The sequence below is a fragment of the Acinonyx jubatus genome, chromosome B2 (assembly GCF_027475565.1).
Source record: "Acinonyx jubatus isolate Ajub_Pintada_27869175 chromosome B2, VMU_Ajub_asm_v1.0, whole genome shotgun sequence".
Classification (NCBI taxonomy): Eukaryota; Metazoa; Chordata; class Mammalia; order Carnivora; family Felidae; genus Acinonyx; species Acinonyx jubatus.
This window is the reverse complement of record NC_069385.1, coordinates 96,194,896-96,209,402: the sequence shown is the minus strand read 5'-3', so window position 1 is coordinate 96,209,402 and position 14,507 is coordinate 96,194,896. Positions and strand designations below refer to the sequence as shown.

The following is a 14,507-nucleotide window of genomic DNA, read 5'->3' as shown; positions in this document are numbered from 1 at the left end:
TAAAATTTCTAGAAGGAAACAAAGATGAAAATGTTTGTAACTTTGTTTAGGCAAAGATTTCTTAGATATACCACCAAAAGCATGATCAAGAAAAGCAAAAAATTGGCAAATTAAACTCAATCAAAAGTAAAACTTCTCTTTGAAAGACAATTTTAAGAAATGGAAAGTCAAGCCACAGACTGGAAGAAAATATTTGGAAATCACATATGTGTTAAAGGACTTGATTCCGGAATAAATAAACAACTCTTAAAATTCAATAACAAGAAAATAATTTACAGAGTGGGCAGAAGATCTTAACAGACAAGACCGATGAAGATACATGGATGGCAAACGAATGTATAAAAAGATTTTCAACATTATTAGTAATTAGGTTAATACAAATTAAAATCACAATGGGATATCACTACATACCTATTAGAATATCTAAAATGGAAAAGACTATCCATGCAACAATTACTGAATTGAAAGGCATAACCATATTTGGGCTCCAGCCACATAATCACTGCCTGTTTTCCAAGAATGTAACTAAATGACTCCCACCTGCAACCTTTCAAAGTACTTGTTCCACTGAAATCCCACCAGCACATTAAAGAAATTGTTTAAATGCAAATCTCTCCTAGACTTTTAAGAGATTTAAAAATGGTTAATTTACATACAGCTTTTGAGTCTATCATCTTGGCAGATGTTTCTTTTTCTCAATTTTCATCTCCAAGTCCCAAATTAGCTGGTACAAATGCACCTGCAGTTTTAGTCCACTTTGTGGAAATGCAAACAGATTCATCAAATACTAGCTAGGATGTAAGTAATCAAACACCATGTTCTCCTTTAGACCAGCAAAAACAAGACTTCAAATGAGAAAGTAAATATCTGCTGGGCATAAATAACAGACATAGATAAAGTCAGCTGAAAAATTAACAGTATTACTCCCAAAGAAATACTGCACTTGTAGAAGCAAGGTGACCTTGGTGACTACTACTATCTTATTTACACATTGAGAAAATTTGTTCCCAAACTCATAGAGTAACAACATTTTTGTTTGAAAATCTATCAGTAAGAATGAAATAGCCCTTCCTTGGCTGGTCACTGACACACAGAGAACAAGCCACATATCAAACCAAGTGCAAGGCTTCAGATAAGAGGGTTCTGGGCCAACAATTAGTATGTATGTTAATTTTGTAGTTTTTAAGTTAACAGGACTCTGGGTCCAAATTGTAGTCCAGACGTGATGTTGAACTCTTACACACAGCCCTAATTGGCTTTGAATCTATCAAAATACTGTTTCATTTAAATTTCATCTACCTCTACCTTCCTAAAAATTTCCTAATTACTCTATTGCTTTCTCTTGTGAGATGCCTTAGTTCCTCTGCTGTGTGATCTCACGCATTGTAGACCACTGTCAAAATCATAAAGGGGATTTTGTGGGACCAAAGATAGGTTAGGTGATCTTGGTCTGATAGGGCTAGGAGGAAAAGCTTTAAAAGTATATTCTCAGTTAACACATGTTTTCATAAACTGTATCTGTTCACATTCGTTAATGTGTAAATACTGAAAACAAAAAAGTTGGCCACTATTTAGTAAGGAAGTATCTGAGCAAACAACGAAAGAACATTTTAACACTACTGATCTAAATTATCTAGAACCATATTTGTATTGAAAGAGGAGGAGAAGAAAAAAATTAAAAAGTAGAAGAAAGGTGGGGAGAGGGAGACAGATTAAGAAAGAAAAGCCATCTATTAATACTACTTTGGTACCGTAAAAGCCTAGAGGAACGCAACCGCCGCATCTCAGAGTTCCTTTCCACTTTTCAAATATACGCGGGACGGTCTCGGGCGGCACTAGAACTACAACTCCCAGGTTCCTGCGCGGCGCGGAGAAGGCAGGCCGGGACTGTGCGAAAGAGACTCCGGGGGATAGCGGGCCAGAGCCGGCCGCTCCTCCTTTTAAAGCGGTTTCGCACCTCTTTCCGCCCGCGGCGTCGGTGGCGTCGACGGCGGCGGCGGCGGCGCCGTCCACGCAGGGGCGGGTCACGGCGGCGCGAAGCGGTGCTGGGCGGGAAGGGAAGTCGTGGCGGCGGCGATCGCAGCAGCGGTGATGCTGTCAAGTTAGGCCGTCGGAGAAATGGGAGACCCGGGGTCGGAGGTGAGTGGTGGAGCGTCGGGCCGCGGCGTTCTCAGCCGCGCCGCGAAAGAGCTTTGTGTTTTGTTGAGTGTGCGGCCTGCTGTGCGCCCGCGGGGCGAAAGCCTCGGCGTCTCGGGCCGAGCCCAGCGTTCGGGCCTGGTGCGGGTCCGAACGACGACCCAGCGGTAACAATGGCCGCCCGGCCGCCCCCGGTCCCCTACGCCGGCCCCGGTGCTCCCTGGGGCACGGGGAGCCGCTCTGCCCGCGAGAGCGACATTTTGAGACAGGATCGCTCTTCGGCGGTGAGCGCGCATCCCTCCTCCTCGAGCAGATAGGGGAATTCGCAGGGGCTGGGGAGTCGTTTTCGGCGTCCGCTCCCCATGGCTCCGCGTCTGCAGAGGCAGAACGCGACTCCATGGAGTTCTGTTCTTAGTCGGATTTGCATGCAGTTGTGCTGTTAGGTTTCCTCAAGAGCTCGTTGTTTTAAAAAGCTCTTTCTTTTTCGTTCCTTTTGGGAAAGTCTCTTCCACCAAGTACGTTACGTGGCTGTATAGATAAGCGTGTTTTGGCTTATTTTTATAGATAATAGAATCTGTCCCTCCAGCTGGGCCCGAGGCATCTGAGTCAACAACGGATGAAAATGAAGATGACATTCAGTTTGTTAGTGTAAGTAGCAACGACATTCGGGTTTTTCCTAGAGTTCCAAGACTGCGCGTGGTAAGCCATTATGTGATTGTACTGCACCTGTCCACTCCTCATTGAGCAACTGTGTATGAACGTCTGATAGGTACTAGACACCGAGGAGCGTGGCGTAGGATTAGGAAATTTACCCAAAGAGGCCTCTGAGCAGCTGCGGTAGCCGTCACAAAGACTGCCAAAGTCCGTGGTGCTCACTCCATCACGCTTCTCGTGCGTTTACTTAGCGCTGTTTTAATGCTTAGTCTAGGCGTGTTTCCAAGAGGGACAAGGTTGTCCTGTAACAGATGACGATGCAGGCGAGGGAGAGAGGACAGGTGATGATGAGGAAGGAGGTAGAGAACAAGAAGGCTTGCAAGAACTCAAAATCTGAGCGTTATGTAGCTGCATAACATGAAGGCGACTAGCTTGAAGACTTCCCTGACCTGTGAGATCATGGTGTTTGTTACAGCATAGTGCAGGAGCTGATGTTCATATGGAGATCCCTGCATCACCAGGAACACACATATTTTCCAGAATTTCGTCCCTTCGGGTCAGTGGTCTTTAAGCATTACCAAGCGTAAATGTGCGGATTGCGGGGCCTCACCCTTCCATACCCACTGACTCAGAATTTGTAGGTGGGACCTAGGAGTCTTCCTTTTGGAAAGATGAAAGGACATATGAATCTCTGAACCACAGTTTGTAAAGCCTTGGTTTAGGCAGAGTGGGGGTTGTGACGTATTTGGAGATGATTTTCACCCAAAACTGTAAAGAATTGCAAAGACTCAGCTTAGAGTGGTGTCTTAGCTACCTAAAAACTTGTCCAAACCAGTAATTACTTGAGGTTTGCTGTGAAAGGTGTATAATTTTTTTTTTAAATGAGTGCCTGTTTAATGTATGTTTGTTCTTGAATTGCTGTAGATTTAGGGCAACCTGATAAACCACAATTTTTTTCATAAATTGTTTTTTAAATCAAATAAATTCTCATCTTTAAACGTTGTGGTGTTAACATGTTGTTTCTTGTAGGGTCATATAGAAATTCTTTATAAGATTATTTCTGTGACATTCTTGCCCATCAATTGTACACATGGTACTCCCCCTTTTTTTTGACACTTGGTACTTTATAAATTTGGGGGTACAAAGAGAGGTTGTATGCTAACTCTGCCTTCCCTGTGTTGTGGAGTAAATGATGTAACTATGAAAATTGAAGATCCACAGTGTCTGTTTTTGTACTGAAAAGTATTTGGAAAGAGTATTTCATGGGTCTTCAGGAAAAATAATTTTGGTTCCTCCTGACTGGTATAAAAGTCAAAGCGAATAGGACATTATGATCTTCATGATATTTTGTGCAGCCAGAACTAGGAGTGGCATAGATGTTATATGACACATGCCTTTGAGAAATGGAAGGACTCTACAAAGTTAAGGTTGGAAAAATGAATAGGTACAGGTTTGTGTAACACTCTGTGGATTAAAGTATTATATTCTAAATTCTTACCGAGTTGCTGTCTGATTGAGTTGCTTACTGAGGTTTAAAACTCTTAATTTGAATTTAATTTTAAATACAGAGAATCTTTTGTATCTTTTTAAAAAAAAATTTTTTTTTAATGTTTATTTATTTTTGAGAGCGACAGAGACAGAATGCGAGTGGGTTGGGACAGAGCTAGAGGGAGACACAGAATCCGAAACAGGCTCTGAGCTGTCGCACAGAGCCCGACGTGGGGCTCGAAGTCACGAGCTGCGAGATCATGATCTGAGCCGAAGTCGGACGCTCAACCGACTGAGCTACCCAGGCGCCCCTGTATCTTTGCATCCAGAGTTTTGTACCTCCAACTTGATAGAACCTCTTATTTAGCCTTGTTTCTAAAAATTGATCAAATATTTGACAGCTCCATAAGGAGAAATGAATTACATAGGCATACCATGTTTTATTGCACCTCACAAATGCTGTGTTTTTTACAAGTTGAAGGTTTGTGGCAACCCTGTGTCAAGCAAGTCAGTTGGCACAATTTCTCAATAACATCTGCTCACTCTTGTGTCTTTGTCATGGTTCAGTAATTCTCACAGTATTTCAAGCTTTTTCATGATTATTTTGTTGTGATCTGTGATCAGTGATAAATCACTGAAAGATCAAATGATGTTTAGCATTTTTTAGCAATAAAGTATTTTTTAATTAAGCTGTGTATGTATTTTTTAGACATAACACTATTGCACACTTAAAAGACTACAGTATTATATAGACATAACTTTTATGTGCACTGGGAAACCAAAAAATTCATTTGACCCACTTTATTGTGATATTCACAATATCATTCCTGGCAGTATTTTGGAAGTATGCTTATGTGGATCTAAGTAGAATTGCAGTATCAGAAAGGAGAGTAGGGATACGTGGGTGGCTTGGTTGGTTGAATGTCCAGCTCATGATTTTGGCTCAGGTCATGATCACATGGTTCATGGTTTGAGCCCCATGTTGGGCTCTGCGCTGGTGGCATGGAGCTTGTTTAGGATTCTCTCTCTTCCTAGGCCCCTCTCCTCTGCTCACACACTGTCTCTCTCTCAAAATAAATAAGTATAACATTAAAATCTAAGAAAAAAGAGGGTAAAAATATTTCTGTTGCTTTTAAATGGTTACACACACACACACACACACACACACACACACAAAACTGATAATTTAATTCTACTTTATTTTTTAATTTAATTCTACTTTAAAATATATTCAGAGGGGCACCTGGGTGGCTCAGTAGGTTAGGTGTCCGACTCTTAATCTCAGCTCAGGTCATGATCTCACGGTTCATGAGATTGAGCCCCAAGTTAGGCTCTGTGCTGACAATATTGAGCCTGCTTGGGATTCTCTGTCTCATTCTGCCTGTCCCCTGCTTGTGTGCACGTTCTCTCTCTCAAAATAAATAAGCTCTTAAAAAACTCTTTAAATAAAAATAATAAAATTAAATAAAATACATTCAGAAACAGAATTTACTTCCCTTTGTAACCCCATTCTGTGCTGGGTTCCACCAGGATGTGCTTATTTCTTCATGTTTTTTATATTACCATCTAGTAAAGATGAAATGCTGCTGGGTATGGTTCTCTGCTTGAGGATTCTTCAGATACAAAAAGAACATTTTTTTGTGTTCCTTTTATATCTTTTATCAAGAAGTATGTTACTGGGGTGCCTGGGTGGCTCAGTCAGTTAAGTGTCTTTCTGCCCAGGTCATGATCTCACAGTTGATGAGTTCAAGGCCCACATTCAAGCTTTGGATCCTCTGTCCCCCTCTCTCTTAGCCCCTCCCCCGCTTGCAATCTGTCAAAAATAAACATAAAAAAAAAAAGTATGTTACCACTTGATGTATTCTAGTATGGATTCCTTAGTCTTCTCCTATAAATTACTTTCCAGCCTTCATTCTGCATTAGAGCATCTCCTTTGTGTTCTGCCATATAAATATATATGTATGTGCAGCTAAATAAACACAATATCCTGAAAGAAAGGAATGATAGAAATTTGGGGGTACAGAAAGAGCCCTTTGTTATAAATTTTACTAAAATATATATACAGAAGACTGTACTTCCTCATTGTTGGTCTTCACTCTATTTCAGTACATTACTATTTGTCTGGATTATCTTGTTACTAGTCTTCCCACACTTCATACTTTCCTCATCTTGAAACAGAGCTCTAATTGTTGTTCCTATCTCAACACTATTGATTGATTCATTTACCTATAGAATAAAATCTAGGTTTTTGAGCCAGGTATTTAAGGCCTCATGTGTGTTGCAGGTAGTATGTATGTAAAGAAAGAATTGAGAAAATCAGGGCTTCATGTTTGCTTGTGTAGGATGTGGAAGATAAAGCAGAGCTATTGAAGAACTATGCGATTTTGAGCTTAGATAACTAAAAGATTATTGATAGTCATACATTTAAAAAATACACTACCATGAGGTCTGTCTCTGTCTTTTTTTTTTTTTAATATTTAACGTTTTTTATTTATTTTTGAGACAGAGAGAGACAGAGCATGAACGGGGGAGGGGCAGAGAAAGAGGGAGACACAGAATCGGAAGCAGGCTCCAGGCTCTGAGCCATCAGCCCAGAGCCGGACGCGGGGCTCGAACTCACGGACCGTGAGATCGTGACCTGAGCTGAAGTCGGACGCCCAACCGACTGAGCCACCCAGGTGCCCCTGTCTCTGTCTTTTTAATACCATCCCTGTACTCTTCCCGTTTTCAAAGGAATCCACATGGTTTTATTCCTCTATGTAGATTTAGTTTTTCTTTGGGTTTTGTCATTGTTACTTCTTCATCTCCTCCGAGTCTTTCATGTGCTGCTTTTGTTTCTGATTATTCTGTTCCACCTACAAGACTTCCTCTCTGGAGGAATTCTTGCTAATTCCAACAACAACAACAAAAACCTATTGATTGTAAATGCAAGTTTGGTTTGAATGGTTTTCATGACTTGTGAATTAGCTCAATCCTTTTTTAGGAAGGACCATCAAAACCTGTTCTTGAATACACTGATCTGGTCTGTGGTGATGATGAAGAGCCTAGCATCTATCATAGTGATGTAAGTACATTATATCTGTGGTTTTTCAGTTCTGTCATCAAGTGCAAAATGTGTTAGAGGTGGCTTGAACTGGCTTGCAAGAACTGATGGTTCGATTTTCAGGAGTTTTATGAGCTGATTTGTTAAACATAGCCGCTATTAAAAACTAAAGTGTATAAACCTACAAGGAAATAAATTACTACATTTAAGGTAGTAAATACTCAAAACTCCTCATAACTTTATTTATTTACGTCTGTTGTATCTGTATGATAGAAATATTTTATAACAGCATACTCCTCCTGCAACATAATTGGAGTATTTACACCACGGTAATCAGCAAACTCAAAATTGGGGCTTGATTAATTATTTATTGATTATCTGAACTTCAGAAAGTGATGGATAAAATGTTAATGTAGAGTAAGCCAAAAGATGTAAATTACTAAACTGTATGTAATATGAACAATTGAGGAAAACTTGCATTATTTGAAAATTCTCCTTTGATTCAACAAAGATGTTGATATCATTGGTGACTGAGTAGAGTTCTGATATAAATCTTCATTTTTTTCACTTTTTACCTTATTCGTTAAAACGTTAACCACTTTTCATATTGGAACTATACTCATTTTTAAATCATATGAGCAGCTTCTTTGTTGGATGATAAACATTTGTAGTCAGATTTCATGACATTACTGGTTATAAAATTTTGAAAACTGGGGTGCCTGGCTGGCTCAGTTGGAGGAGCATGTGACTTGATCTCAGGGTTGTGAGTTTGAGCCCCACACTGGGTATAGGGATTACTAAAAAATAAACAATAAATAAACTTAAGAAAACAACATGGTAGTGAATTTTTCAACAAATAGCAAGTCGTATTGAAGTCATAGGTACAAACTGAAAGGCAAGGTAAGTGATTTAAAATTTATTTCTAAAATCATTAACAAATTTTTTTAATGAGGTTATTTTTGTTTTTTTAGATATAGGGCTCTGTTACTTCAACCTAGAGTGCTTTCTCTTTTTTTTAAAGTTTTTTTTTTGTTTTTTTGTTTTTTGTTTTTTTAGTTTGTTTATTTGAGAGTGACAGAGACAGCACAAGCAGGGAAGGGACAGAGAGAGAAAGGGAGAGAGAATCCCAGGCAGGCTCCACGCTGCCCATGGAGAGCCCAATGCAGGACTTGAACTCATAAAACCACGAGATGATGACCTGAGCCGATACCAAGAGTCTGACACCTAACCAACTGAGCCACTCAGGCACCCTGTAAGTTTTTATTATTATTTATATTTATTTTTGAGACACACCCACAGAAAGTGGGGGAGGGGTAGAGAGAGAGGATCCCAAGCAAGCTCCACACTCAGCGCAGAGCTCAACACAGGGCTCGAACTCACAGACCATGAGATCATGACCTGATCTGAAATCAAGAGCTGGCCACTTAACTGACTGAGCCACCCAGGCACCTGCAGGTTATTTTATTTAATTTTTTTTAAGTTTATTTATTTTGAAAGAGACCATGTGAGCAGGGGAGGGGCGGAGAGGGAGACAGAATCCCAAGCAGGCTTCACACTGTCAGCACAGAGCCCCACTCAGGGCTTGAACTCATGAGCTATGAGATCATGACTTGAGCCGAAATCAAGAGTCAATGCTTAACTGACTAAGCCAGCCGCCCCCATTAACAGAAACTTTTACATCAACTCTTAAAGTGTTATTGTGAACTTGACTTATATATGTAAAATTATTTTTCAGATTCTGTTCCCTAAAATGCCAAAACGACAGGGAGATTTTTTGCATTTTTTAAATGTGAAGAAGGTGAAAACAGACACAGAAAGAAATGATAACAGAAATCATTGTGGACTGTCTAAGAGGAATCAAATTTCAAAATATGTTGAAAAACCAGTCATTGAAGAAAATCCATCATGTTCATCAAAGGAAGAAACAGATAATCTTGTGCTTCCAGATTGTTGGAATGAAAAACAAGCATTTATGTTTACAGAACAGTACAAATGGCTTGAAATAAAAGAAGGTAAATTAGGATGTAAGGATTGTTCAACAGTTCGGCATTTGGGATCAAAAGCAGAAATGCATGTCCATGTGTCCAAGGAAGGGATTGCATATTTAGTAACCCCTAATGGCAGTAATAAAACTACTACACAAGCTTCTCTGCAGAAAAAAATTAGGGAACACGATGTTTCTAAAGCCCATGGTAAAATTCAGGATCTGTTGAAGGAATCAGTTAATGACTCAATTTCTAATTTAGTGCATAAAAAAAAAAATAAAAATACTGATGCTACCATAAAAGTTTTCAATACAGTTTATAGTTTAGTAAAACATAATAGACCTTTGATATTGAGGGGGCAATAGAATTACAAGAGAAAAATGGAGAGGTCAGCTGTTTAAATACGCGATACAGTGCAACAAGAATAGCAGAGCATATTGCAAAAGAAATTAAAATGAAGATATTTAAGAATATGATAGAAGAGAATGCCAAAATCTGCATCATAATTGATGAGGCATCTACAGTTTCAAAGAAAAGCACTCTAGTGATTTATCTCCAATGCACAGTTCAGTTGGCTCCCGCACCAGTTATGTTGTTCGTTGCTTTAAAAGAATTGGTCTCCGCCACAGCAGAGTTTATTGTCAATACGTTATTGAATACTTTAAATGATTGTGGGTTTACTAATGAATATTTGAAAGCAAATTTAATTGCATTTTGTTCTGATGGTGCTAATACAATGCTGGGAAGAAAGTCTGGAGTAGCTACAAAGTTGTTAGAATATTTTCCTAAAATCATTATTTGGAACTGTTTAAATTATCGATTACAGTTGTCACTTGATGATTCAATATCTGAAATAAAACAAGTTAATCATTTTAAACTATTTCTTGATAAAATTTATTCCATTTATCACCAGTCTAATAAAAATCAAAACAAGCTTTTAGAAAATGTAGCTAAAGATCTTGAAATTGAAATTGTTAAAATTGGCCGGGTAATGGGACCAAGATGGACAGCATGTAGTTTACAAGCTGCTACTGCTGTATGGCATGCATATCCTGTATTATATATGCATTTTTCTCATTCTTGTTCTGGTTTGGCAAAGAGATTATCTAACATTAATTTCTTACAAGACCTTGCTTTAATGATTGACATTCTTGAAGAATTTTCACTACTTTCAACTGCATTACAGTCAAGATCAACTAACATTCACAAAGCACAAAAATTGATCAAACGCACCATAAGAGCTTTGGAAAATTTAAAATCAGTACTGGAAAGCATGAGTCTCAAATTGAGGGTTTGATTAAGTCAGATAAGTTTAAAGATATTCCATTTAATAAAAACAATGAATTTAATGCTCTTCCAAGGAGTATGTTACTAGAAAATATAATTGAACACATGCATTTATGTCTTTTATCTGACAGAAACCATGACGAAAGTATTTTTAATTATTTTGACTTGCTAGAACCTTCTACATGGCCTTATGAAGAAATAACTTCACCATGGATAGCTGGTGAAAAAAAATTATTTCATCTATGTGAAATTTTAAAATATGAAATTGATTTGAATGATTTTCGAGAATTTGTACATGATAATATAAAATCAAACAATGTTTCAATTCCTATACTATAGCTATATAAAAAGCTAAAAAGATAGTTAACACTATTGCAATCAATAATGCTGAAGCTGAAAGAGGTTTCAATTTAATGAATATAATTTGCACAAGGGTGAGAAATAGCTTAACAATAGATCACATATCAGATTTAATGACAATAAATTTATTGGGGAAGTAGTTAGCAGATTGGGATGCAACTCCATTTGTAACGTCCTGGTCAAATTGTAACCATAGGTTGGCTACAGATAAAAGAGTTAGGCAAAAATCAGCAAAAGCCTTCTGTGAGAATCAGTTGGCTATATGGAACTTACAATAAAGGGTATTGTGTATGTTTTTATCATTTGTAAATTGTGTGCTATACATCTCTTATACATAAAAAATTCTTTGAAAGTCAATTGTTAAACTTTTATTGACATGTTGTTTAAAAGGCATTCTCCAAAAAGCTAAAGTTGATTGTTTTTAGGAGTTACATAGTTAGAGATTAGCCCACGTCTGCTAGAGGGCCATGATATATATTCTGTACAGAACATCCAGCCATTTCCACTTTTGCTGTCTTACTTTTTACTTAAGATGCAAAAGAATAACAACCTAGTCAAGTTCTAAGCCCTAGAAATTATATGGATGCAAAATGAAATAAAAATTGCAAACCTTTTGGCTCTTTCTCATTTCTGTATCTGTGCTAATACAGTAATCTCTAGCACGTGTGGCTATTAAGCACTTGAAATGAGCTCAGTAGGACTAAGCAAATTTTTAATTTCAATTAAATATAAAAAAGTGTAAAGTATTTTAAAAACTCAACTTTTAGAAATACATTTGTTACCTTGCTTATGATTCTTGTAGCGTGCCTGTCAGACTCATGTGTCATGTCTAGTATTACATAAAAACACATCACTGAATTGGTGTCAGCAGATTCAGTGTACATAACTTTTTTTCTATGAACTGATATAACATAGCATTTTTATCTGAGTATTTTATATAGACAACAGGAACTAGTGACACTTATATAAATCATACTGGTAATTAGATTGAAATACCTATTTTAATTGTAATTATTTTTCTAGTTTAGACATGAATATGAACACATTTTTAAATTTAAAATGAAGGCATACTGAAAAAGAAGTAGAGATGCAGAAGCTAGTACTACAACTGGAACAGTAAACAAGCTGGAAGAAGGTACGTTACAGATTTCATGATGAATGGTAATTGCAGTGGCTGTGGGCAGAGGAAAACAAGCTGTTACTTAACAAAGACAGTAGACTGGGTAATATTGAGACTGTTTCAGCAAATGCATAATGACTGAATGAAATCTTTCAAAGTCAAAAAGAATTGAAATTTAGCTACTTGAAATCAGAATTAAATGTTGAACAAAACATTTTTTTAGCAATTTTTAAACGAGTTGAGCTTGTAAGTTTGGCCAGCTATAAAACAGCTTAAATTTTTACATGAAATAGAACTGGTTTTAGATGGATAGATAGTGAAATATTCAGTAATAGAAATTGTTAGAAAATTATGAGGTAAAGCCTAAAAAATGTTTTATTAGGAAAGTGCAGAGTCCTTAGTTAAGTAACCAAACTTTGTTTATACAATACAAGACCTTTCTTACATATAAAAGATAAATTGATTTAAAATCTGAAAAATTCCTTTTTTTTTGGATGAGTTATGTAATAGATGCAACTCAGGTGAAACTTGGAGTGCATTTTGTCTTACAGGACTTAAACGTTTATGAAGCAATAGTTTGAATTTGTGGCCTAAAAAAATGACCCTTGTGTAGCTTTTTTTTTTTTTTTTTGTAAGCTCTGTGCCCAATGTGGGGCTTGAATTCACAACCTCAAGATCAAGAGTTGCTTCCTCTATTGACTGAGCCAGCCAGGTGCCCCTGTGTAGCTATTTTTTAATCTTTTACATTTGTCACAGGAGTTTCAACTAGATGAGAAAAAAGTTACTTCTATCACAGTAAATGGTACTCCAGCCAGGTTAGGTAAAATGTCATACTTTATTGAAATTTTTAGATGAGACATTTCCCTTATTGGTTCATTCTACCTGTATGATACATTTTGAAGATAGTTGTCAATTTTCTGAAATGGTCTCTATGAAAGGTGTCATGGATACAGTTAAATATTCATTGTATAAGTGCAAACACTATGAATCAACATCAGCTTAAAGGATTGCTGAAAGAATTAGAAGAATGAATTTAGTGATCTTATGTACTGTGCCAGTTGGTTGAACTGTGGAAGTAAAAACTTACTGTAATGTTAACACTAGTTCAGGATTTTCTTTAACAACAAAAAAATGCTAGCCAATTATTTAATACTTATAAAGAGAAAATGGTGGAGGCAACTGGCTGGCTCAGTTGGCAGAGCATGTGACTCTTGATCGGGGGGTCATGGATTCAAGCCCCATGTTAGACAAGAGCTTACTTTAAAAAAAAGTTAAAAGAAAAAAGAGTAAATGGTGGTTTTCTCCCCATTGAATCTAAATTAGATCTCCCCAGTGATCTAAATTTGAAGCTGCAAGGAAAAGAAAAAGCCTATTTGTGTCCTACTTAGACAAGCACTAAAATTTATTTTGAAATAGAAACTTTTAAAAATAAATATAAATAATTTCACACATTTTTCTAATATGAGTCCGTATGCACAAACTTTTAACTGTATTTGACATTGTTATGTAAATTTACTATGTAAACTATAAGAAAATTTGAAAAATGTTTTATTTATTGATTAATTTGCTTTTAAATTTATTCCATAATTCTGAATTTGATGTTAACAGTACTGAGCTGACCCAAAATTAATCGAATTTACTTAGACAAATACAGTCTTCAAATTGATATGCTTTTGCTCTGAAGGCAAATCAATTCTTTTTAAAAAGATGAATGGGATTTTTTTCATTATGGATGTAATTATTTTCTTGGAAAATATTCTTTTCTTTCAGTTATTAGAAAACTGGAATAATTTGAGTATATGAATCTATTTTTCAACTAAATTTTATGAAATTTATATATAAATCAAGTATTTGTGATAAAAAAGGCATTCAGATTAACAGATGTGCTTTACATGTAAAATACACATCAGATTTTAAAGACTTAGCATGTATAATATCACATTAATAATTATTGGTAATATGTTGAAAAATATTTTGGTTATATTGAGGTAAATAAAATATTAAAATTAATATTATCCATTTATTTTTACTTTAGAATTGTATATGTGGCTTACATTATTCTGTTGGACAGTACTACTCTATATGAAGGTTACTGTCAAGTAAGGATTCCTTCAATCCAGACTTCATTCTTGACTTCAAGATCCATAGTCAACTTCCTTCTCATCATTTTCACATTGTCCCATAGGTATCTCAAACTGAGTATGTCCAAACCTGAACTTATCAGACCTTCACTATATTGGTCTCAGAGAACAGCACAAACATCCATCCTGTTGCTCAAACTAGAAACTTAGAAGACACTTGAAACTATTTCATCATTTTGCCCTATCTCTAACATCTTTTACATATCTCTGTAATCTATATTTTCTTCACTATCCCCACTGTAGTTACCTTAGTTCAGGCCCTTGTTTTTCTTGCTTAGAATTCTTTAATAACT

General features: G+C 36.7%; 1 protein-coding gene across 1 annotated transcript; it reads left to right on the top strand.

Annotated features, from left to right (window-relative positions):
• The first annotated feature begins 1,818 nt into the window (after positions 1–1,818).
• Positions 1,819–11,569, top strand: KIAA1586 (KIAA1586 ortholog). The gene is given in 7 exon segments (XM_053222632.1): positions 1,819–2,139; positions 2,701–2,784; positions 7,262–7,342; positions 9,057–9,648; positions 9,651–10,556; positions 10,559–10,926; positions 10,929–11,569. Coding segments are annotated over 7 exon segments (2,355 nt in total). The 5' UTR covers positions 1,819–2,118; the 3' UTR covers positions 11,232–11,569.
• The last annotated feature ends 2,938 nt before the right edge of the window (positions 11,570–14,507 follow it).